This window comes from Saccostrea cucullata, unplaced genomic scaffold (assembly GCF_032062105.1).
Source record: "Saccostrea cucullata isolate Sc308-1 unplaced genomic scaffold, CSIRO_AGI_Scuc_v1 ctg169, whole genome shotgun sequence".
Taxonomy (NCBI): Eukaryota; Metazoa; Mollusca; class Bivalvia; order Ostreida; family Ostreidae; genus Saccostrea; species Saccostrea cuccullata.
Window position 1 is genome coordinate 391,238 of NW_026933727.1, and position 26,340 is coordinate 417,577.

At 32.6% G+C, this 26,340-nt stretch overlaps 2 protein-coding genes across 2 annotated transcripts; both read right to left on the minus strand.

Annotated features, from left to right (window-relative positions):
* Positions 1–1,135: 1,135 nt before the first annotated feature.
* Positions 1,136–12,729, minus strand: LOC134239201 (O-methyltransferase MdmC-like). The gene is made up of 6 exons (XM_062721371.1): positions 12,541–12,729; positions 11,438–11,594; positions 3,092–3,301; positions 2,523–2,623; positions 1,889–2,047; positions 1,136–1,298 (listed from the first exon to the last, which is right to left on the minus strand). The coding sequence occupies exons 1-6, from the start codon at positions 12,670–12,672 to the stop codon at positions 1,158–1,160; spliced, it is 900 nt and encodes a 299-aa protein (XP_062577355.1). The 5' UTR covers positions 12,673–12,729; the 3' UTR covers positions 1,136–1,157.
* Positions 12,730–15,568: 2,839 nt separating this feature from the next.
* LOC134239203 (uncharacterized) lies at positions 15,569–19,894 on the minus strand. Its single transcript, XM_062721372.1, has 4 exons — positions 19,757–19,894; positions 17,398–18,353; positions 17,073–17,162; positions 15,569–16,680 (listed from the first exon to the last, which is right to left on the minus strand). Exons 1-4 carry the CDS (start codon positions 19,827–19,829, stop codon positions 16,300–16,302), a joined length of 1,500 nt encoding a protein of 499 aa, XP_062577356.1. The 5' UTR covers positions 19,830–19,894; the 3' UTR covers positions 15,569–16,299.
* Positions 19,895–26,340: the final 6,446 nt, after the last annotated feature.

Sequence of the window (26,340 nt, forward strand, 5' to 3'; positions counted from 1 at the left end):
GGAAAGAAATCTTTAAAAATCATCCTCTCAAAAACCATTTTGTCAGAAAAACCGAAGCATCCTGGGGTAGTGTAGATTTTAAATTGTTCAAATAATGACCCCAGGGGTTGAGACTGACCACAAAAAAGGGAATCAATTAATGTGGGGGCGTCCTGGGGTAGTGTAGATATTCTTAATTATTCAAACCATAACCCCCAGGGGTAGGGCAGGACAACAATTATATGGGTATATCAAATGTATGACTGTATTGCAAGGGGGAATTGGTGAATTGCAGGGCCAAAGTCCTTAGGTGAGCGTTGTAGCCCATAGGCCTCTTTGTATCTTTTTTTAAAAAATTGTGTATTTATCTCTTTTAGCAAAGCATAAAATGTTAAATAAAATAACATAAAAAAAAATCTTTATCTACATCAGAATTGAACATCAATATCATAGCCACTTTGATATCTTAATTGTTTAATCATGTTTATTACTCAAACAGATATTGAACAACAGAACATGTGTATTTAGTTTACATTTTGAGTCACATTCAAATCAACATTGATTATTAAACGATTAAATGTACATGTATAAACAAAAAGGCTGGTGTAGTTTATGATGATTTTTTTTTTATAAAAAAAGTCAATATTAAATATACAAAAAGAGTAATTTAAAAGCAAAAAGTATATGACTACACAATCATCAATCATCAATTCTTAGCTGCTCCATTCAAACCTCGGATATGGTAGGTGGAAGAATACATGGTTGCGCCGGTTGCATGGTTGTCTTGTCACTCATTTCAGATATATCACTCTGCATAAAGTTCTTGAGGTTTTTTTAAAACGTGTCTAATTTTTCATTGTATATATATTGGTTTTAATTACAACCATATGTTATATACATGTAGTAGTCTTTGATAGCAAATTCATACTATTTGGTGAGCCACAAAGTAACTTAGATTTCAAAATTATGATATTTAGGGGAAATTCAAATAAGATCGCATTACTGCATCTGCAAAATGGCGGAACACCGTTCACTTAGTTTGCGAGGTACGAGCCATTCGAGGATATTCGAGAACGAACTCACGGCAGGTAATAAAGGGATGACACGGATACATATAATGTATATTTCAATAACAACAGTATTTAGCTTCCCGTTATCCAGAGGAATCACAATTAATATTACGAACAGACCATGGCTAATGGTTCGTTTCCGTGGTGTCTCCCCGTGGTGTCTCCCTTTGTCCCCCTGCGTCCCCCTGATGCTTGCATGTCATCTTTTCTCCTGATTAAGAGAAGACCGTCTCGTATCGGCAGCAAAACCTATTCAGTACAAAGTTATATCATCGTCATATGTAAGACATTCAACATTTTAATATAGTGCGAAATATCTATAACTATTTGCAGGCTTTTTCACGAAGTTTCAATTTTTAGAAGAAAAAAAATATACCAAAGCAATAGTACTGTCAATATTATTAATAATGCTTTATCATATGATACATGCAAATGATAGCCGATACATGTAATTGACAACCTACCTGATAATCTCTGGCTAAATTATACCTTTTGAAGGTAAATGTTAACAAGTCCAAAATTCAGTTTTTACATAGTAAGATTACGACAAACAGCACGACCTTTAATTTTCATTTACAGTGTAATTAATATAAGCTTTCAAAAGTTTCAGGCCCCCTCCCTTTTTGTACGGTCGAACACAGGCAGAATTTATAGCCAGAGAGGTGTCTTATCCCCTTCCCCGTACGAATTACTATTTTGGAGTTTGGATAGTCTACGTTTTATTTATTTCGGAAAGAATGGATGGTTAGTTGCATTCACCCACATTAGAAACCGTCGCAGCACCTAAATCTAAAATCGTTGCTACGTGCCTTTTGAGCATACTAGTACATGTATTTTACCTGGTGGACTTTTTCATCCTGTTTGACCATTTCATTGAATTGACCCGTGCCATGGCCTCTCCCCATATAATCCTCGTTAGAGTAGGGATCTCCAAAGAAAAGACTATTGTCCACTAGTATGGTTCCACTTTCAGCTAGAAGCCCGTATTCGAAAATCAGCTGCAAAAGAGGATTAACAAAACATATCTAAAAGAGGATTAACAAAACATATCTAAAAGTGGATAAACAAAACATATTTAAAAGAGGATTAACAAAACATATCTAAAAGAGGATTTAAAAAACATATCTAAAAGAGGATTAACAAAACATATCTAAAAGTGGATTAACAAAACATATCTAAAAGTGGATTAACAAAACATATCTAAAAGAGGATTAACAAAACATATCTAAAAGTGGATTAACAAAACATATCTAAAAGTGGATTGACAAAAATCCGTGATGTCGCGGATAAATACTTTGTTCAATGATAAGGTGCCATCATAGGGTGAAAAATGTGTTTTCTATTAAAGTAGTACTTGTATAATTATGTATTTCATGAAAATATCTCTTAATGAAAGACGTGTCATAGACTAAGTTCGTTTCCCCATGTCAAGCTTTTATAATTAATGAAGCATTTCACAATAACTTTACAAACCTTGTAATATGTACTGTTGCTGGATTTGTCAGCATCTAGGAAAATCAAATCAAACTCCATATTTTTGTCACAAAGTTTCTTCAAAGAATCCTTCGCAGGGCCTGTAGTAAAAATGATTTATTTATTCAGATACATCTTTAAGTACTAATATGGAACAGTTTTTAGTCATGGGGTTTATAGAATCTTATTTATTTAAAGTTTTTTAACCCCTTGTCTCAGTTGTATGCTTAAGTGCGGTTGAGCTACAGAACTGTAGCTCTCTGCTTGTAAAAAGTTTGACAGATAAAGGTCTGTTTTAAATCTTCGGATTTAAAGCATATACATGTAGCTACAATTCTGCAGTTAAAGTGCGATAAATTAATGCATTTTCTCATAAATGTATAGATTAAGTTAGCATGCGGCGGAACCCCCCCCCCCCCACACACACACACGCATTTAAAAAAACCATGTTGATCACATAAAGTGTGTAAACAAAACTGATCCCTTTGGCACTTGAATATCACTTTAATGGTACTATATTGTTATTATGATAGAAAATTATTAGTTCTGTGGAGTCTTAAAATTCTCACCAAGCATTATATCTACTTTCTTTCCCGCAGATGATTTTCCCAAAAGTGATCCTGCAAGTTCTGCAATATACGGGTCCACTTCACAAGAAACAACCTTCCCGCCTTCCGGAAGTGCTTCCGCAAGTGCCAAGGCCGAACATCCGGTAAAAAGTCCCAACTCCAGAACACGACTTATGTTTCCAATGCTCACCAGAGATTTCAGAAACTGGGCTAAAAACAAGATGTGTTTGTGAAACACCGATGTCTCCGTATGGCACATCATGGCAAAGATTACAATGTATTTTTTTTTAATTGCAAGTCAAACTCCAAGTCAGGAAATTTAAGTATTCAAAGGTTATGACAAAGGGTTTTTACAAGAAGCCTAAATTTCAAGGTCAATGCCAAAAAGTCAGTATTGGTAATACCCAAGTTCAAGTTCAGTTTATTCTCCCAAACCAAAATGTTGATACATGAAGTACATTAATAACATATATACATTTCAAACAAACTGGTCAGAGGTGCAAAAGCTATATATACAATACCAAGTATGGTACAATTAAAATGAAAATGAGTGGAAAAAACAGACAATAACAAAGAAAGTAATAATATATTAAGGAGGACAGACAGGGACATAGACTTTTAAAATAAACAAACATATTTTTTTTAATTATCTGTCGATTAGATGTTAGACCACTTAGATCACAAATTGGGCTGATCTAAATCTAATTTGCATTCGGTTTGGTGTTCGACTGTAGCGGAATTTTACTGAGCTTAACCACAGGTTTCATCACGGAGGACAGTACAAGAATTATGCAAGTAAAAAATAAAATAAAAGGTATATATATATATATATATATATATATATATATATATATATATATATATATATATATATATATATATATAAACACAAAACATCACACCGGAAACAGTTATATCACCCGACGGAAGCAGTTTTATCTCCTATATGTCATGTGTGGATAATAGAACCCGCGAAATTAATAGAATCCTTTACAATGTAAAAGTGTGGGATAATGAAATTCCACCAAGGGGAAAAGATTCACGAACTAAGACGAGGCTCTGCTTGTCCACGGGGTGGAATTTTACTATCCCACAAGAGTGTGTAATGAATGATTTTTTTCTCGCATTATTTTATCCGAAATAACGGCCTGTCATCGCCACTAGGCTAAAAATCCGGGTTTTTAAAAATATTTTTTATCTAAATAAAATTCTGAATACACCATTAAAGAAAGCGTACCTGGTTTACACTTTTTTTTGCAAACTAAAAAAAATGAATCAAAGTCAACTTAAATCATTCTGATTAATATAGACTGAGTGCATTAATATTAAATCTGTATGATAAGATAGAGTATAGAATGTCGTGAAATATTTTTATGCGAGCCATTAAACAGATTCATTAATTTTGCCAAATTTTATAATTAATTAATGCAAGTTTTTGGTCGTAGTCGTAAGTTCTTTCGTAAACGCGTGGGTCCCCGTGTTCGAGATTTTATGACGTCGGTTGTTTAGTACGGCGCCGCTGGAGGGCCAGGTAAAAAAATATTTTTATTTGTTCGGACAAATAAGAAATTCGTTCGGACGAATTAGAAATTCGTTCGGACGAATTAGAAATTCGTTCGGACGAATTAGTTATCTCGGACTATATTGTCGGACAAATTGTTATTTGTGGATCGGACAAATTAGAAATTCGTTCGGACAAATTAGAAATTCGTTCGGACAAATTAGAAATTCAGACAAATTAGAAATCCTTTACAAATTAGAAATGTAAAAGTGTGGGACTTAGATATTCGTTCGGACGAATTTTATTCGTTCGGACGAATTAGTTATTTGTTCGGGAAAAGACATTCGGACGAATTAGAAATTCGTTCGGACAAATTAGAAATTCGTTCGGACGAATTAGAAATTTGTTCGGACAAATAAGTTATTTGTTCGGACAAATTAGATATCTGTTCGGACAAATTAGTTATTTGTACGGACGAATTAGAAATTCGTTCGGACGAATTAGTTATTTGTTCGGACGAATTAGATATTCGTTCGGACAAATTGTCGGGCAAATTAGATGTTTGCACAAATTATCCTGTAAAGAGAGATATACACTTTATCTATTCAGGAGGATTTATCCTTTTTTTAATACATAAATAGCTCTTTGGACCATGACATACACAGTGTGTGATGTTAAAGTCGGGTATGTTGATTGTAAATATTCGGAAATAATGGATCTATATAAAGTCTGCCATTCTGAAAGTATATTTTTTTCTGACTAACACTGGGGTTCCAGTGGTCAGTTACCGCTTCTTTGAAAAGATGAGATCCACTTAAGGTTTTTACTGCAGGCAATTGGTACGGGAAAAAATTGGCATTGAAAAAGTAAGCCCCCCCCCACCCCCACCCCACGAAATAGGACTGTCAACTTTGGGCAACTGTAAAAGCGTATAAACAAAATTAAGAAATGCTGAAAGTGAAATTAAATAGTTTGTTGGACTACATGTACCTCTCCAATAACGGGAGGGGGCTATAATTATGAAAATCAATCTAGGGAATATACCAATGATCGGTTGACCATTCGCGAGTCATATGAACAACCTGGGCGAACAGGTTCATTTTTGTGAAGTTTTCTAAATTCACAAACAGGAATATTTAATTAAAAACTCAATGAGGACCTTTTAATTTTTATACACCGCATATGTACCAGATTGATTGAAAAAATCGGCAATATTTCAGCTACAAATCGGCGACATATGTATCAGAAATGTATTTCAAAAATCATTCACATGTCATGATTGATAATGAATATGTACATAAAAATCATAAGAAAGAGATCAACATAAAAACGACTTATCTTCAAAATATATTGAAATGTTGTTCATTAAAGTTATTTTGCAAAGAATCAAAATAAAATGAAACGTCTTGGTGCAAACCGCACATTATTCGCGGTGTCCTGATAGTTGTTCACAATAATTCGTGAAAATATTTTTATGCGAGTCATTAAACAGATTTCATTAATTTTGCCAAAATTTTATAATTAAATTAATGCAAGTTTTTAATTTGTAGTCGTAAGTTCTTTTGTAAACGCGAATATCTAATTCGTCCGAACAAATATCTAATTTGTCCGAACAAATAACTTATTTGTTCTAATTTGTCCGAACAAATAACTAATTCGTCCGAACGAATTTCTAATTCGTCCGAACAAATATCTAATTTGTCCGAACAAATAACTTATTTGTCCGAACAAATATCTAATTCGTCCGAACAAATAACTAATTCGTCCGAACGATTTTCTAATTTGTCCGAACAAATAAAAATATTTTTTACCTGGCCCTCCAGCGGCGCCGTAGTTTAGCGATATAGTATATTTTAAAAAAGATAGGTGAGCTAGCTCCGTTGCAATTTTTAAACACAAAAAGGAGGGTCCGTGATCAAGTGATTTATTTTGCCGAATTTTTTAATGTTTATTGAGGCTGGGGTGTGATAAAGTTATATTTTTTTGTGATATGTATTTTACAGACACGTAGGTAAAGGAACGAGGGGGGGGGGGGAGTGAAATTTTTGTGTTGACACATTGGAGTTTCCAGAAAGTTCCGAATGAGGAGAAGTGAAGTAGCTTCGCCCTTTGGATCATCTTTGTCAAGAACTGTTAGGTTAAAAGCCATACACAGATTTTTTTTTTTTTTTTTTTTAAATAAATAATAGATTTGTTCGTAATTTTTAGTGTAAATCCTTGTTTATGGAATTTTTTGCTTGGCCTACATTGTCATGATTGCGAGCTTATAGAATATATTTTTACTGTGGTAAGGTCTTGAAAATACACGTGTAGAATCCATCTTGTGCTTAGACGTAAATAAAACCTCCCTTGTCTTTGTTTAGAACAATCAGATAATGACTCGGACTTTTCCGTCAAAAAAAGGGAAAATTTGAAGTATTACAATTATGTAGTTATTTTTAAAGTGTAAGATATACAATAAATAAACAAAATTATTTAATGATATGTACAATGAAATTGTTATCGTACGGTCTATCTATAGTAGTTTTCATAGTTTTCCCAGAATGCACAACCGTGAAGCCGAGCATGCGTGGACTAACGTAGTTGCTAGCGCTAGCAAATAGGGTACCTGTAAAATGCGAAACGAAATAGAAACGAACTGAGACGAAACAAAATCTATCGAAACGAAACGAAATAAAAACGAAACGAAACGATCGAATCAAAACGAAACATACCAAAACAAAACGAAACCAAACCATCAAAATGTTTTTCAAATTAAGGTAAATTATTATATTTTTATTACAACTGCATTCGAATTTTTTACTTCATGTAAAATTTATATAGTTCAAGTACTTGTTAATATAAAATTTAATATAAAATTTTAACACTGAAAAGTCATGCTTCCTTCTCTATTGACGTATTTATGTACATGAATGGACTGTTGCCAGCTACAAATATACGCGAGCGTACTATGCATGTATAATTTGAAAATGTGTAGTATTTTTAAATTTATAACTCTTATTTTCAGTCCTTATTTTTCTAGTTACAACATATTTATCAAAATTTATGTGTTACATGTAAAAGCCCGTCTATATACGGATCGAAATAAAGTGTACTGTTGTATTGCTATTGTTTTTAAACATAGGATACTTTTTGTTTCTTATCACAGATAACAGTATAAATCGAGTTTCCAGCCAGCAAACGTAGTTAATGTGTAGTCATTGCTAATTACATATGTAGTGCAAGCCATGAGCGTCCGGATATAAACATTATCATGGGCATTTAAAACTGCAACCATTGTCCCCGAATCTGAATCATAATCATAAGTGAAGTAGCTTGGCCCTTTGGATCATCTTTGTCAAGAACTGTTAGGTTAAAAGCCATACACAGATTTTTTTTTTTTTTTTTTTTTTAAATAAATAATGGATTTGTTCGTAATTTTTAGTGTAAATCCTTGTTTATGGAATTTTTTGCTTGGCCTACATTGTCATGATTGCGAGCTTATAGAATATATTTTTACTGTGGTAAGGTCTTGAAAATACACGTGTAGAGTCCATCTTGTGCTTAGACGTAAATAAAACCTCCCTTGTCTTTGTTTAGAACAATCAGATAATGACTCGGACTTTTCCGTCAAAAAAAGGGAAAATTTGAAGTATTACAATTATGTAGTTATTTTTAAAGTGTAAGATATACAACAAATAAACAAAATTATTTAATGATATGTACAATGAAATTGTTATCGTACGGTCTATCTATAGTAGTTTTCATAGTTTTCCCAGAATGCACAACCGTGAAGCCGAGCATGCGTGGACTAACGTAGTTGCTAGCGCTAGCAAATAGGGTACCTGTAAAATGCGAAACGAAATAGAAACGAACTGAGACGAAACAAAATCTATCGAAATGAAACGAAATAAAAACGAAACGAAACGAACGAATCAAAACGAAACATACCAAAACAAAACGAAACCAAACCATCAAAATGTTTTTCAAATTAAGGTAAATTATTATATTTTTATTACAACTGCATTCGAATTTTTTACTTCATGTAAAATTTATATAGTTCAAGTACTTGTTAATATAAAATTTAATATAAAATTTTAACACTGAAAAGTCATGCTTCCTTCTCTATTGACGTATTTATGTACATGAATGGACTGTTGCCAGCTACAAATATACGCGAGCGTACTATGCATGTATAATTTGAAAATGTGTAGTATTTTTAAATTTATATGTCTTACTCTTATTTTCAGTCCTTATTTTTCTAGTTACAACATATTTATCAAAATTTATGTGTTACATGTAAAAGCCCGTCTATATACGGATCGAAATAAAGTGTACTGTTGTATTGCTATTGTTTTTAAACATAGGATACTTTTTGTTTCTTATCACAGATAACAGTATTAATCGAGTTTCCAGCCAGCAAACGTAGTTAATGTGTAGTCATTGCTAATTACATATGTAGTGCAAGCCATGAGCGTCCGGATATAAACATTATCATGGGCATTTAAAACTGCAACCATTGTCCCCGAATCTGAATCATAATCCCCAGCAACATCATCTGTTTCTCCAAAAGTGTAACTCATCATTTCGCTGTTGACGTAAATACCAAATTTACATCTACCATGGTCGCCCGTATAGATAGTCAATGTGAATACGTACACACCGGCAGTAGGAGCTATGAACATCCCACTGTTTCCGTTAAATCCCCCACCAAGGTTCGTCTTGATGACATCAAAGATGATCATATGGTGATTGCTTGGATTTCGTTCTGATTTCGCCATGTAAGCGTAGAATGCCACTGTGTTAGTACCGATCATTCTTCTTGTCTCAAAGTTGTAAACGTATGACGGTTCTACAAAAATATAATGATATATAACTAAGTAATTATATTTAATTCAAATTTTTGCATAAGAAAATTTTACTGTTATTATTCGATATATTTCCTATGCGCACAAATAGGCATTACTTCTAAATCTGTAAAGAATAGATGAAATTTTACCGCTCAATTTCTGCTGATTAGATGCTTTCAGTTTGTCCAAGTCATCTCTCAAGGATTGATTCTCAATTCGTAGTTGGTGAATCTCATTTTCCTGGCGTGTTAACATAGTTCCCAATTCTTGGTTTTCCTTTCGTAGCTCGCAAACATCATTTTCTTGGCGCCTTGCAATACTTCCCAGTTCTCGGTTTTGCCTTTGCAGCTCGCGAATTTCTTTCCATATTTCACTTAATTCAGTTTCAATCTCGGTGTGTGCGAGACTTTTTGACAAACACATTGTCAAGAAAAATGCTAAGCATATGGAAACCATTTTTGATATATATTTCCAGTTTCAAGCGAGTGACCTGTTGTATTATCGATTCTTATCTCGGATTCATGAGCACTTACTACATGTAATAATTACATGCATGTGTACCAGTATATACTACTCCTTTGCAATAAAGTTGCAAGGCCTTTCATCACATTACTGATAAATGTTAATTTCATGAGCCCATGCCCAATTCCCAAAATGAAGTGGAAAATCTCAACTGAAACAACCAGTAGTCGTTGTTCACCTTGTCTAAAATTTGTGTACACTGTATTTACATTTCCACGTATTGTGGCATTTTCACATTTCTCTCAAATTTTGTATGCACTGTTTCGGACAGTTAGAATTTATCCCATGAAATAAACAGAAATAAACATAAATCGAATGGGCCAAGATTGGATATATCAGGTATCAACTGAAGTGATCGAGATTTAGAGCTTTCAAAAGTTTATAATCGCTTATATGTATACATGTACATGTATATACATTGCAATTGTATCTGCATCTTTGTTTTGAACATATTTTATTGACAACATATGTGAAAGGGATTGGACACAAGTTCCAAAAACTTAGCTAGTCCCCTCCCATCTGCATCTTTAAAAGAAATACCGAATAGAGCTCAAAGTAATAAATTAATAATTTTCGAAGCTTCATGCTGTTGCACCTTTTTAACACCCCCCCCCCCCCGTGATGGAAGATTCAAGGTTCATAATTTACAGTTTTTCCCCGTCCGTCTATCTAGCTGTTTGTCCAAGATACTTCAACCTTGTCCACAGATTTTGTTTGCTTGGAGCTATGACTTTCATATTTCACATGTGTATTCCTTGTGACAAAAATACCTCTTGACCTTTCTGAAAGTTTGACCTACTTTTTTCTAAACATGACCAAACCTTAACCCCAGCTATAATTTTTAAAATACTGGTGCTAGGGTTTCCATATTTCACATTGTTGTAGTAATTGTGATAAGACTTTTCCTTGGGTATGAATATTTTTTACCTTGGCCTTATAGTTTGACCCACTTTTATAATACTTTTGAACAATTAATACAAAAGCTTCTCCATTTCACATATTGAGTGAAATCCTTTCCTTTGGTGACAATAATTTTGATCTTTTGACCTTGACCTTGGAGAATGACTTGCATTTGAGTAAATTTTGCCATTAATTGTCATGAGGGAGCATTAAAAAGATCGACAATACGAACAGAAAAATTGCAATGAAGGCAACTGACAATTAAATTTATTTATAGTCACTTTTAAAAGTCCTTTCTATATTCTCACAGATAAAAAATGTCTTTTCTTATCTTCATTTTGTGTGTGTAAAAGTTACAATATTAAAATTTGTTTCATGATGTTTATGTTTTTTTTGGTCATGTAGAAAAGCCATGTCTCTGTAAGAACGTCCTCTATAAGGCCAAGAACTACTTCAAAATAATTTAATCTTGTCTACAAGTTTATTGTTCTATAAAGACTGTATTTAATTTTGAACATATCAGAACAAGATAAGGCATTCGGATTGAAAAACAAAGTACATACACGCATACATAACAGATACTAGTACAGGTACCTTCTAAATTTCCAGAAAGCATTGCTGTACTGGGTTGGTAGGATACCTGCCCTTGGAGATAAGCTTTATTCCACGGATGACTTTTTGTCTTGTTTATCAAATATTGAAGCTCCTCGCTCGCTGGTGAAGTTTGGCTTTCACAATAGTCCATGCGTGCCTGAAAATTCAAATAAAATTATTTCAACGACTTAGGGACTTAATGAAGTAATGTATTTTTATGAATTGGACATTGTTTAAGAAATAAAGTCCGCGTTTTCGTGAATGTTGCAGAATAACCTCCGAGGTCGAGAAATGTTGTTTGAAAGATAAAAGCCGAGGTGTTAGCCGAGGCTTTTATATATTCAAACAACATTTCGAGACCGAGGAGGTTATTCTGCATCATTCACGACAACAAGGACTTTATTTCTATTCTACCAAGATCGATAAATACGGCTGATCGTTTCCTCTATAGAGAAACGAATTAGGTCACCATGTCTCGATTACGCTGTTCCATTTAACACTAGAGGTAAAATTTGTTTGCTTACCTGTGTATGGAATGCAGACGATCTGAGCTTTCGTTACATTAAAAATAGCCTTTTTTAAATTACAAATTTGTTCGTTATATGTATTGATCAGTTAAAACGAATATACAATAACAAAATCATGTTCCTGTGTTACTGCTAAAATCACGTTGTTTAATGTGTAGGGAGGTCCGTGGAATAGCCCCGCTTAGCTATAAAAACAGACTTCATCAGCAACTTTATGAAATTTACAGTGTTTATTTCTCACAAAGACGACACATCGATGCGGTCTAAACAAGTATTTCATTCTACAGCCAAGCATGCATTTGAATTGTTTTAATTTGATACGTGTTTCTGATCTGATAATTTTTTGATGACGTTCGTGATTTATTGGAGAATAATGTCCGGCGGTTTCCTTTGATGTTTTCAATAATCGTGGTAGAATTAATATTTAAGGCCGGTACGGGTTGCTTCAAAATTTGTAAATTCTGGAACTTCAGATTTTGTTGCTTTTTTATGCATTATTATTTTTTTTTTTGCTGTTGTCTTTTATTTTCATTTTATTACATTATTTTTTTTCACACAACACAGATACGTACTTACCTCCAATAATTTAATGATTTTATCAATTTCCGCCTTCAGTTCCTGTGAAACCTGTTCTTTTTTCGCCATCCCCTGTAATTTCACCAAGTGTCTGTATGCCGGATCCATGCATTGATATTCTTTGCTGCTCATGTTTTCAAACTATGGATAATTTTTTTCCCTTATCAAATAGTTGTTTAATTAGAAAGAAAAATATATCCCGTATTTTTTTTTACCAACGGAAGAAATTGCTTTGCGTTTGAAGAAGTCAACAAATCACCGATTCATAAATTATTTTGATACACACATATTTCTCTTTAACATATTTAAACAATTTTATAAAATTACGTCACTAAAGAGGCCTTAAATGATTGGCCATTTTTTGCTGTAACCTTATCGTTTTCCGTACCGACACATGTTCTGAATTATATACTCAATATTAAAAGCCCGACCTCTATCCCGGCCTTTTAAATGTTTTGCTCTACAAAGAAATATATACGTGTATTTATAAATACTCCTTAGACCAACACTCGAGGTATTTAGTACATTAATTTGCCCCTTAATCCTCTTAACTAACTCAAGACTTAAATGCCCTGTAAAGATGTTATAAATATTTTTCTTCAAAGTTCATAATCAGGGATTTTAAGTGCATATATAAACAAGCGCCATACATATCGTTGATCAAATGTTCTAGATTTTTTTCTTCCTTTTTCACAGATTAAATGTTTCTAATTTAAAAATAAATTAAACCGCCCTACATTTCATTAATCAATTGTTCTAGATTTTTTTCTTCCTTTCTCACAGAGTAAAATGTTCTAATCTAAAAACAAATCAAAGCGCCATACATATCGTTGATCAAATGTTCTTTTTTTCCCTTTCTCTCAAAGTAAAATGTTCTAATTTAAAAATAAATCAAATTAAGCGCCCCTCATTTCATTGATCAACTGTTCTAGATTTTTTTCCTCCTTTCTCGCGGGATAAATTGTTTTAAATAAATTCAAAAATAAATCAAAAGATTTAATAAGACTTGGAAATCCCCTTCATAAAATAGATCAGTACTGTATTTAACTTGTGAGTGTCCCTCGTAAAGAAATACGCACGCTAACTCTCGATTCCCGCCTACATTTTGGAACCATTTAATTCAAAATGAATAGCAGTTTGGCCGTACAATCTTTGCTTAATACAAAGAACAGTTCAATGGTAATTGATGAATTGTCTTAATACCAGCGCTAAACAGTAAATTATCCATAATTCCAGCTCTTGAAAAAAAAGGGGGGGGGGTAGACGGTATTTTCCATTGAAATCGGAGTTTCAGGCATCACCATATTTTGAAATAGTCTTGGATATGATTAAATGTTCCTTATATCTTTTCTTTTGTCTTAGGCAAATAAATAAAACATGAATATATCAATGAAATATAATGTTTCAGTTGTAAATCGCTTTGAAATTGGTGGAAAATAAACATTTTTATCGTTTTTTGTCAATAATCATTTGTTCCCCTCGTGTCACACAAAAAGCTTTGGTATGAATTTGCGAAATATCATACCATATAACCTGTAAAAAGGAATTTTTGTGACACGGGGGGAAGATGTTTTAAAAATATTTTCCGTTTTCCGTTGATTTCTATAGTGAAAAACACAAGTTTTACCAAAATGTTAGAGTTATCTCTCTTTGTTTTGCCAAATAAAACTAATATTTATAATGCCACATTTTATTCTGCCTGGTTTTACTCTTTTAATAAGTAATGTTTTATGAAAATACCATATTAGTGAGTAATTAAATCGTTTATTGTAGTGGCATCTGTTACAATACAATGAGAATTGAGAAACATTCAATACAGTTATTATTCAAACATTCGGACCACTTTTAAAAAGATTCATGCCCCCCCCCCCCCCCTAACCACAAATCCTGTATCCGCCCCTGATAAGTAATGTTTTCTGAAAATCCATATAATTATGTATAAAAAATATCAAAAATTCATCAAGTATGTTAACTTTTGAAATTTGACATGGAGGAAGGCGGGAGAACAATACTATCGTTCGCAGTTCTTTATTGCGCGCTTGATTTGTCTACACCTTACACCCGGTGTACACTTTTCCATAATCAAGTGCAAAAGTGTACACTTTAGGTGTACACCATCTACACCCTGTGTAGTGCATGTGTAGGGAATTGCACCGAAAATTCAATATGTTTGACAGATACCGAGACGGTAAAACTGCTGAATTTCTTTTTCTGTATTTGAGTTTACTATCAAGTATGTGATATAGGTTGATTGTGATGAATTGTTTTTAGTAGTTTAGTGGACCGTATTTTGTGCATTTTATAGAAAATGAAAAATTTCATAATTTGTAAAATAAAAGAATAAGCAAGTTTGGGTGATAAAGTCTCTACATATTTTTTTAATAAAGCTAGTTATTTAGATATAGGGGTAATTATGGGTAGCTGTGAGCCTCAGAAAATGTTTTATAAAAAAATATTTGTCTTTTCATAAATTTTGTTTTTAAATGGATTTTAAAAAATGTTCACAATCGCGACAAATATTTTATTAAAAAATCTTCTGCAAATAGGATCCCCTCAGCTGGTTGAAATGTTGATGTCCATGTTGAATTTGCTACACTTCACCCAATTTCACTTGATTATAAGGTGTAAATCGTGTACATCGGGTGTAGTATGGTGTAGACAAATCAAGCGCGGCCATCATAACACAATTTTAAACATATTGTGAGAAACAGTATATGACAAAAGTTAAGAAATTGAGAAGAAAGTCTCTAAATAGGTTTTTTTTCTCTTCTGAAACGGTAAATTTGTCACTCAATCTTATTAAAATGAAACCTTTCATCTCGCTCTTTGTAATGACTTGTCGCTACTTTCACGAGAAAAGGTCTAATTAATTAATTACATTGATCTGTAACTATAATAGGCATCGCCTGGTTTTGAAAGTTGGTGTTTTTTACAATTGTAAAGTATTAGGAAAGAGTATTAATGCATAAAAATTTATTTAAAAATCATTTTATAAAAATACAAAGGCATAAAAAATAATCTGTATAAAGCTACCTGCATGTTTCACTTGTTTGCCGTCAAAAAAGACGAGCGATATAATGAGTTAAAAAGTATTAAAAAAATATATACGTATCAAAAAAAATCTTTCAAAATAGACTCATGATGATGACTGATCTCGTAAAAAAAAATAAAGGTTCCTAATCAGATATACATGTAAATAATATAAATATTCATTATCAGATATAAACAATATGTATATTCATGCATGATCAAATGCAAAAATGAAATCAATATAAACAATATGATTATTCAGGCATGTTCAGATAAAAAATAAAATCAATATTTGTTCTGATAATATTATCAACTGAACAGGTCTTTCAGGCAATTAAAACAATTATTTAAAACAATCTAGATATCAATTTCACTAGCATGCACATCATAAATGATTTAATTCTCTTTGTAAAAAAAACTTGTACAAAATATATTTATATAACTAACATGTAAAGGTGTTATATTAAATCTTATAACATAAAATAAAAAAAAATTACAACTTAGCACTATGTACTAGTCTGTGAGAAAAAAGCTGAAAAAATAATGCCATTTTAAATTTTACGAGAAAAATGCATAAAATAATGCCAACATCATATTCATCCCTGAGACAAAATTTATGATATATATAAAGCGTCTAACATTGCTTAATAAAATAATGCCAAAAAAATTAATCACATCCAAAATACAATTCACGCCAACCCGTTATAATTCAACAATCACTGCTCAAAATTAAAAATCAATTAAAAGTGATGACAGAGTCTGTGTCCCTGCGACTTTGACTTCTTGTAAATAATCGTGTATTCTATTCAAGTTCGCGTATAAATTCATCTCAAAAAATAATCTTGAATTAAACATGCTACTCCCTTCTCTTTTTATATATATTGGAAAATCCGGCATGGGAACGCCCTTGCTTCTCAACAGTAAATCTGCATTACAAAGTGCTTTCAGTATCTGCTGCTGTAACTTTTCAATCTCTTTTTGTACATCCTTAAATTGTATGGATTGGACGCCATTTGCAATATCTTCGAATTCTTTGCTTGTCATGTCGAGAAGTGCATAAATTTGGACAAGAGACTCGTATATTTCCTGGGTTCCATTTTCAGCGGTTATCTGGAAAGGGTAAAAAAAGAAACATTAAATGCATGTGATGAAACATTAATTACTGTGGAGAAAAAAAAACCCAGTGAAATATGGAATGTTATATAGAATAAAAGAATTAAATTATACAACAAAAAGAAGTCCTTCAACCAAAATAGAAAAAAAAATATTCACTTTCGTTTCAAATTAAATTGTCATTGAATGCATCCAATAAAATAAGCGAAACTCAATTGGCATATGATTATTTTAGAGGGACAGATTTTCGCTTTACCAAAAAAATTAATTTCTTAAATCTTATGTATATTTTGGACACAAAAGCGGCGGGAGATCCGCCAGTGGGTTTGAAAGATTGCACACAGAAAATAGTTCTCGATACATTGTAGTAGTAATGATGTTGAAATTACCTCGCTATCTAGTGGAAACTTCGATACACAGCCATGATCATTGACATAATTCAATAATGCAGAATCTGTGTCCAATTTATGCTTGTCAACCTGTAAATATATATATAGAAATTTAAATTCATCAATAAAGAAAATCATTGAATTTTTTTTTAATTTGATTTACATTACGCAGTAATTGAGCTATCATGCTTTGGAATGCTTGGACTGTTTAGTTTTAAGTGTTGATGTGCAGTTATATGTACATATGTATCAAACTTTGCCAGTTTAGAATAATATTAAGTTTACCAATTAGAGATTGTTATAAAAGACTACACATAATACTTACTATATTTTTTCGTAAAATATCAGCTTGATATTCAATGTCAATTAGACTTTCTAGTAGACGTTGGATTGAATCATTCAAATAGGCTTGGTCTAAGACTCTGGGATGACACGAATTAGCTTTCAAACCATAAATCCTAGTTTCACTTTCATTTTTAAAATTGGATAGTGTAGCCAAAGTTAGCAGATGACAAAGGCCAAAATTATCCGTCTGCGAATTAGTAACATTCGTCGCAGCAGTTGGATTGGACCGCAGGTCTTCTGTTCTGTTTGTCCTCAAATCTAAATGGTTTTCGGAAGTAGAGTGTACTTCCGTCACAGTTTGAGCAGAAATGTCATCAGATCTAAGTGATGATAAGTTGGAATTTTGAATAGGTTTTAAGTTTTCTAGTGTTCCACTACTTTCCATTGACGAAAAATTACTCGTGGAAGTTGGTGTCACAGAAGGGAATAGTATTGATTCGTGTACATGCGACGTAGATCTAATAACCCGCCTTTCTTTGTCTTCTTGTGGGTCGTCAGCTATTCGCGTTTCATTGGAAATAGTGCTGGATATTACGTCATTTCTTTCGAATTCTAAAACATCCTCACCCGGTCTCGTATTTTGTTTTTCAATATAGCTCGCATTAAGTATATTCTGGACAATTTCGTACATCAAATTCAGATGAAGTAAGATTTTATGGATATTTTGAACTTGTACATTTTGTACTTCCGTTGTTAGAATTTTAAGAGGCTTTTGATCCGGATGAAGATCGCCATTGTTTATTTGACTTGTTCTAACCTGAGTAGGTATGCTGCTGTTTGATACTGATGTTGATATGTTTGGATTTCTTTTGTTGTTATTTTCCATGACACTGGTGTTATCCTTTGGCTGAGGGGGAAGTGACGTCATTTCATAATTTTCCGTTAATTCCGCTCTAGAGGAAGTTGAAGAAATTACAAAGCCCTGACCAACAGACACTGCAACGAAGGAAAGTACATGTTATTACAGGTACCCGACGAATGGATGGTTTAACCCCCCCCCCCTTTTTCAGCTTCTGAGAATTTTAAATAAAAACTATTTAGTTATAGGGAGGGCTTTGCCGATATATAGAATACTATAGAAAACATAGCTACATGTACACTATATGAAGTCTAATGACTTTTTTTTTCTTATCAAGGAAGTGCCGTCCCCACCCTCACCCGAAATAAAAATATATTTGGCTCTGCCATCACAAGCTGAAATTGCTTTCTATAGGTCCGTTGTATGATTGTCTTGGTATGCCTAAATGTAATTGATGGAAAAACGTATTGCAAACGAAAGCCCTTGAAAAATCGTTCATACCTCCTAGAAAATTAACATTAATAAATTGTTTTTAAAAATAAAGTGGATTTCGTAGGAATATGATTTTAAGGAGAAAATATTCACTGGATGTAAATTTTCATTTGATAGAATTTGTTCAATCTGCTTCCATTTGCAATATACCAAAATAATCAGAGATAAACAACTGCCATTAAAAAGTGCATTTATAAACAGCGTGCATGGAGAATTCTAAATGATGAACGGTGATGTATACAGGTGTCTTTCACTAATTAATTAGTCATGTACTCATTGGCAATTGAAAATTGTTAATTAATTATAATTAGTGAAAGATGCATGTGTGAAGTACTAGTATTGCTTTGGTGATAGCTTTTATAGAGGCACACAAAAGATCAAAAATGTTTTTTATGATCAGTTTGACATAACACTATACGATTCGGGTTTCTCCGGATAAAATGTATACACTAGTACATGCATGACTTATCAAACTTAAAGATTTTTGTTGTAAATTCTAAATTTTTGTATTTATTATTCCCTTTAACCACAGGGTTTTCGAAACGAACAGACTGAAATACGACGTTGATCATATTAGCTCTCTATTCAAACTTGTAACCGAATATTTTTTTAATTTAATTGTTTCGATAATCAAAATTGGTCATACGTACATCTCTCGAAAATTTTCAAAGAGTTAATAACTTTTCGTGATATAGAAAAAAATATTGTATATGAAAAAATCATAGAAATTCTTTAATTTTCATGTAAAGATACTCCAATTTATTAATTTGAATTTTCTCAAAAATTTTCCACTTTCCTTGCCTAGCGCTCGTATTTCGTAGGTTTTTTCCCGACATTCATAAAGATCTAAGCCTAAAGGCCGTAACAATTTGAAAAAAATAGATTTTAGCAACAAATTAACATAAAACGAGACCTATAAATGTTCACCAAAATAACGATAGTAAATGCCTAACGTTAGTTTTTTAAAACATGAGTTAACGTGGAATGTTAAGTAAGGAATAATAAAATAGATATTAGCTGGAGGAGGAAAATGTTATCTAATACATACCATACAAAAGACACAGTGACATAACTTGTAGTATAACTTGAACGGATAACGGTCTAAAAATTGGTTTTGTCATATTATCTCAGTCTGTATTATCGCCCGACTGATGCAGATAAAGGTTCAAACAAACAAATTATATATTTATACAGAATCTTTGAGAATTTTAGGATCCTTTAGAATCTTAAAGTATCTAAAAGGTATATTTTGTCATATTAATAGTTTCATTTTTTCTTAACTTTCGTGAAGCGGGGAGCCAATAAGATTATTTGATGGAAAGCTACTTTCATTTTCATCGAGAAAAAAACCATGAGTCAACTCTTTTACTTTTATATTAATTTCTACGGGTTGCTTACTTGCACTTTTGCTATGTGCGAAGTACACATAGATTATATTCCAAAATAAGGAATTCTAATCATTTTAATATTGGTGTTTGACATCAAAAAAGATATAATACTGATGTGCATGTACATACAGCATTTATTAAATAAATATTACTTTCATATTTAAGTTAACATAAGCTCATTAATAGATCATTGTTCATATTATGGTATATTTTAGTAACGGAACTGTATACATTGTAAATATTGCATGTAGTTGAGTGTAACATTGAAAATTTTCACCCCACCCCACCCCCACCCCCTGAGAACCAAGATGCAGCCGAGTTTGATCGACCATGGTTTTCGAGGGGTGAAAATTTTCAATGTAACACTCAACTACATGGGATATTTATTATATTATACTGGATGTTTTTTAAAAAAAATACATATTACAGTGAACCTTGCGCGCATAAATTTTGCACAGTCAGCATCTTTTTGGAAATATCACCCGTCGTGAAGCAATGTTGACTGTTGCTACGCTGGAGGGCGTAGCTTCATTATTCAGTAGTAATAATGTTTTTTAACAAATGTTTCTCGTAGAATCAGATTTAAACAATTTACATGAAAGAATAATATTATTTTTATAATATGCATTGCTTTATTGAAATGATAATATGAATATTAATATATGATACACTTAATTGGAGAAAATTTATTATTTTCAACTGTCTGAAAGAATGGTAAAAAATAATTGAATGGGAGAATTATGTTGTTGCTTTTTCTCCTTCTTTTTGTTACACAGACATTCACTAAACATTTATAGGTTAAAATCATTTTAAGTTAGAATCTCAGTTTAATTGCATTAATGGCATGAGAACAAATCTTTTCAAACTACCGCATTATGTAAATGATTAAATAATCATTTTATACATGTACTGAATCCGCACGTGGTACATGAGAATTATATTACTTCACCAAAATATCTCCCTTATATGCTCTTAGAATGTCTATCTAACTAAATCAAATAATAATTTCTGAAGGGTTTTGTCACAGACACCTGACGTTACTTTTTATTCTTTTAATAATAGATAAAATGTAGCCTGCCCCCTACCTAATAAGTTTATTATTGCATGTAGGTAGGGGGTATATATTTTTTTTTATTAAAAGAAAAATAAGGAACGTCTGAAAACAAACACAAAAAGTCATCACATCACCAAGCGTATTTGACCCGGAAGTTTGAACTAGATTATGACGAATTAGGACACCTTGTCTTATTTTTGTATGTGAATCAATTGTCAAAGAAACGTAACTCCTGTACGTTTGTCATACTTTTCATGCATGTTCGATGGCTTGCCTATAGAAAAAAATATTCAACAAGAGGCCCATGGGTCACATCGCTCCCAACGGCCCCGCCCTACCCCGGGGGTCATGAATTGAACAAATTTGAATCTGCACTATCTGAGGATGCTTCAACATGAGTTTCATCTTTCCTAGCCCAGTGGTTCTGGAGAAGAAGATTTTTAAAGATTTTTCCTATATATTCCTACGTAAAACTTTGAAAGCAAAAATGAAAAAAAAGAACTTCAAAAATAAAATACTTTCAGCATATAACGTATACAAACAGGTAATAATTAAAATCATTTTTACTGTTGATTTAAAATTATTAAAACTTCATAAAATACTATATACTCGTATGTCAAAGTTCTTTACACCAGAATTTTTCTTTTCAGCATTTCAACATATTTATAAAATTATAGTAGCATTCTTTTTAATTCTTTCACATTTTGTAAATTATTTTCATTTCGAAGCTGCAGTAAATCGCTTTATTCACCCATTTGTTTTACCAAAGGTCAAAATGACCAAAAAATTTTTTATACAATAGCTCAAAATCTATGTACATGTGGTTTATAAAGTTAAAGCTTGTATAGTTTATAAATATATCATTGATTAACAGATAGAAACTATTACTTGATAACAAATAATTTAAAAAGAATATTTAGCTAGAAAAATTCTTTTAAAAAATGCATATACTTTTACAAAATACACCTAAATACATATCTTTTAGTGAAATTCATCATTGCAGAAACAAAATATGTTCATCAATGAAGGGCAAGTAGGACTTGGACAGCCTCTGGAAAGTTGTTTTCCCTGTTTATTTTGTCCAAATGTAAAGACTTGAAACGGCGAAAGTACAATGCAAATGGCGGATTTTTAAGAAGTCTTGTCTTTCTACATATCATGCTTTCAATAACAGCCTTTCATTGACCATTCACGTTTAACTTGCCCTTCATTGATAAACATAATTATATTATTTCAGAAAATCGTAGAATCTACAATTATAGTTTTCACTAAAAGAACAGCATTAAACAAATACATTTTTTTTTTAAATATGCATTTTTTTCTCAAAAAATATGTATTATCTAAAATATTTGTTTTCTAATGATACTTTCTATCTGTTTATCAATGTTATATTTATACACTGTAAAAGTTTTAACTTATACCTCACATTCTTTTGGAGCTACATGTATTGTGAAAATATTTTTTGGATACGCTTACCTTTGGTGAAACCTTAAGAATGAAACCTTAAGAATATATTTTTTTAGTATTTTTGCAAATGTCCAGAACTTCTGTCCCCCTTTCAAAAATACTTTCCTGCCTGATATACTTTATTTTATCAAATAAGATCTCCAACAAAACTATAACGTCTTGTATATTTTTGTATTTGATAAAATAACGTACTAGTTATATCAGAAAGTAAAATGACCCCTTTATCCCCTCCCTTCGCAATCGTCAATTTTACATCAAAACGATAAATATTGGATATAACCAATTAAAAAGTCATTAACAGTATACAGTTGTTGACTGGGTACGGGAAACTGTTGAACCACAGTGAAAGATGTTGCAAGCCCCAGGCCCAGGGCAACAGTTTGCACTCGGGTATAAAAGATCACTGTTTCCCGAGCCTTTAGTCCGAAATATTTGAATGGCGTTTTCCAGGCTTTTTTTTACGATTTTGATATGTTTGTGCCAGGAAATCTGGCAAACGTAAGACATTTCGGACTACCGAGCCTTTATTTCCGGAAATCTGCATAGCATTTTCCGACATTTAAAAAAAAATATCTTGATATTTTTATTTCCGACATTGAAAGCTTCATAATATCGGAAATGAAAACTTAAAAAAATGTCGGAAATGAAAAGGTAAAAAATTCAAACAAATCCGGAAATGAAATGATAACTCAGTTAATTAAGGGTCATCTGACTTCAGCAGGCAACAGTCTATTTTAACATTCCTGGACCGACGGTCGGGGAAAACGGTCGAACTGTTGGAGTTTTTAAAGTAAGAAATTATATAGAGACTATTAAGAGGTGAAAACAATTTCTTTTTTTACTTTAACAGCTTAATGCAAAATATGTTTAAAAGTTTATCATACTGTCTTCCCGCAAAAGTTTATCAAAATGAAAGATAAGGGGCGTGCAAGGCAGGACCGATATCCCGCTCTGGGACAAAATATTTCTCAATTTTCAAATTCATAAAAATAATATATAAGTATATATTTTTCTAAATGTAATGCCATTAATGTCATCATTAACATACTTTAACGTTTTTCTTTTTATTGAATCATATATTGTTAAATTATTTGTTGTAAAGTTGATGATTAGGTAGATTTGGAGGAAAATAAGTAATTTATAGCCATATAAACTGATTTTTATATATGAATGGGTCAAGTCTCCATTTTTAATAAGGGCTAAAAAGAAGGGAAAGGGAATTTAAAATACCTTTTTTGTTTCCAAAAAATGGAATCTAAACCCATTCGATACGAAAAACAACTTTTCTGAAAAAAAAGATTAAAGCTCATCAAAACCATTTACTTAAGCCACTTTAAAGAGGTCAAATACGTGAAGACTGAATACATGTAGCTCAGTGGTGATCGCGTTTACTTTTTCGCAAAAAGCAAAATATGGAGCGAGTTTGAATCCATAAAAGTCTTCAATTGTTACGCACATTGTAAAGTCCAATTCCAGGAATTAATGGAGGAACATGATGTGCTTATTATATAGTCGATAGGGGTTTTCGGGATGCTTTGGAGTTTCTTCAGAGCTGTGGTTTCAGAACAGAGATGCCCCCATTTCCTGATAAAGCTTTCAAACAGCACAGTACAAAAGAAGCAAACTTGTCGAGATGTGTGACTAAGGTAAGATGGGTGGTTGAGGCAGCCAACGGCCGCTTAAAGAAATGGAAATTCCTTCACCATGTAGTCCCAAACTCCCAAATTCCGTCGATTGGCGACTTTGTGCGCATCGTAGCTGCCAAACTCAACAAATACAAACCTCCCTTGAAAAACAATAACGTCGGGGATGATGAATTGGGTAACAGGATGCGTATTGCTTCCACCACAACGGAAAACCCTAGATGCAAAAACGCTGTGCTGTGCAATGACATTCCATAGCAGGCCCAAACCCAGGAAGTTCTTTTATTTTTTCTATATGTGAGTAGCCCCAGAAACAATGGAAACCCATGGATGCACAGGATGTATTGCTTGATTTGCCGGTTCTTACCCTAACAGATCTCAAACAAATTACGTTTGGTGTATATCAAATTAAACAAGCATTGAAATATTCAGATGAACATCTGCCTGATGGCATTTATAAGATTCATCTTTCAAATACAGACAAAGGCTTACTACACGCCCGCGTTCAGTCCCGTCATTCGACTTGTAAGCAATACAACCTGTGTATGCTATACACTGCTACTGAAGTCCAGGGATGGTACTCTCAATGTACAGCAGGAGCTTAGACAGTGGGATGTTGTGCGCATGTCTGTTCCGTTCTATGGTATCTTGGTATATGCCAGGATAAACAGGGTTTTCCACAAATCCTGATAAATTCTCTACATCACTAAGTAATGCTTACAAATGAATGAAACTGTTACGTTTTTTTTTTTAATTGATCACACATGTATTTTTATCGACATAGATAAGTTAATGCATTTAACATTTTAACTGTTTGCTTACCGTTATCCCATTCAGACATTTTGCAGCAATATTAGCATGAATTTCATATTGTTCCACGTTAAAATTGCTTCAATAATATCTCTTATTGTACCTCATCTATGAAAGATAAATATGGATAGTTGTTAAAATATGTTTAAATACTTTTTCATAATTTGACTGTGGCGGGATAAACCAAGGTTTCGTGTCGCTGTATATAGATTCTGACATGAAAAAGATCCCTCACTGCTACTAAGTATATGAAAGACGTACCTAAAAAACAAGGAGATATTAATTAATCGTTTAATGGTAATTACGCCATTAATTTCATTGACATTTATCTTGTGATCTCCATAAAAGCAAGTTTACGTTATTTAAAAGAATGTGTTAACAAAAACTTAGCGCCTACAATCCCGGTAAATGTAATAACCAGCCACGTGCTATTTCGAATTGCCTCTGCTCAAAATAGAGTCGAACAAAATATTTGAATCCTTGAAAAATATAAACAGACTTGAAACTTCAAACATAGATATCAAAGACTATGAAGCCTTTATACCAGACCGTCTTCGGAATCCAACGGGAAATAAAATCAAGAAAGCTTCATTCGAGGAAATAAATCCTCACTTGTACGAAAGTGACGCCAGGATGGCGGCCTTCCGCGTCCCAAGAGAAAAGATTGTACCCTATATCCAGGCCTTACATTACGTATTCTTCGATAGTATTGGCAAACAACCACAGTTTAAAGTTACTTGGAATGAAACACCAAGCCACTGGGAAAAAGAGAGCACAGGTAACGCTATTTGTATTGATGTTCAGTACAAGGATTCAGAAGAAAAATTATTTCGAACTACCTTCTTTATTACAACTGGCACAGTGCAAGTCCAGGGGAATAGCAAGGACATATTTGTTAACCAAATTTTTCCAGTGTTAAAAAATGTGGCAAACAGCATTCCGTCAGACTCCACCAACGTGAAAGAAGTTGTTACATCCGAAACAACATATACAAAGGAATCTACAACAACCCAATCTGAGGAGTCATTAGAGACAAGTCAAATGCCAGTAGAAAAAGATACAAAAAGCGATAGGTTACAAAACTCTAGTCAACAACTGTTTATAGATCAGAGACAATGTCTCTGAAGACAAAAGTTCAGAATGGAGATAAGAAAAAAGAGTCAAATATAACGGATGTAAAATATGAGAAACTAGAGCAAGAGAACAGAGGACTGTGTGAAAAAATTAGGATGCTAGAGCATAAAGTCAAACAGTTTGAAGACAAATACAA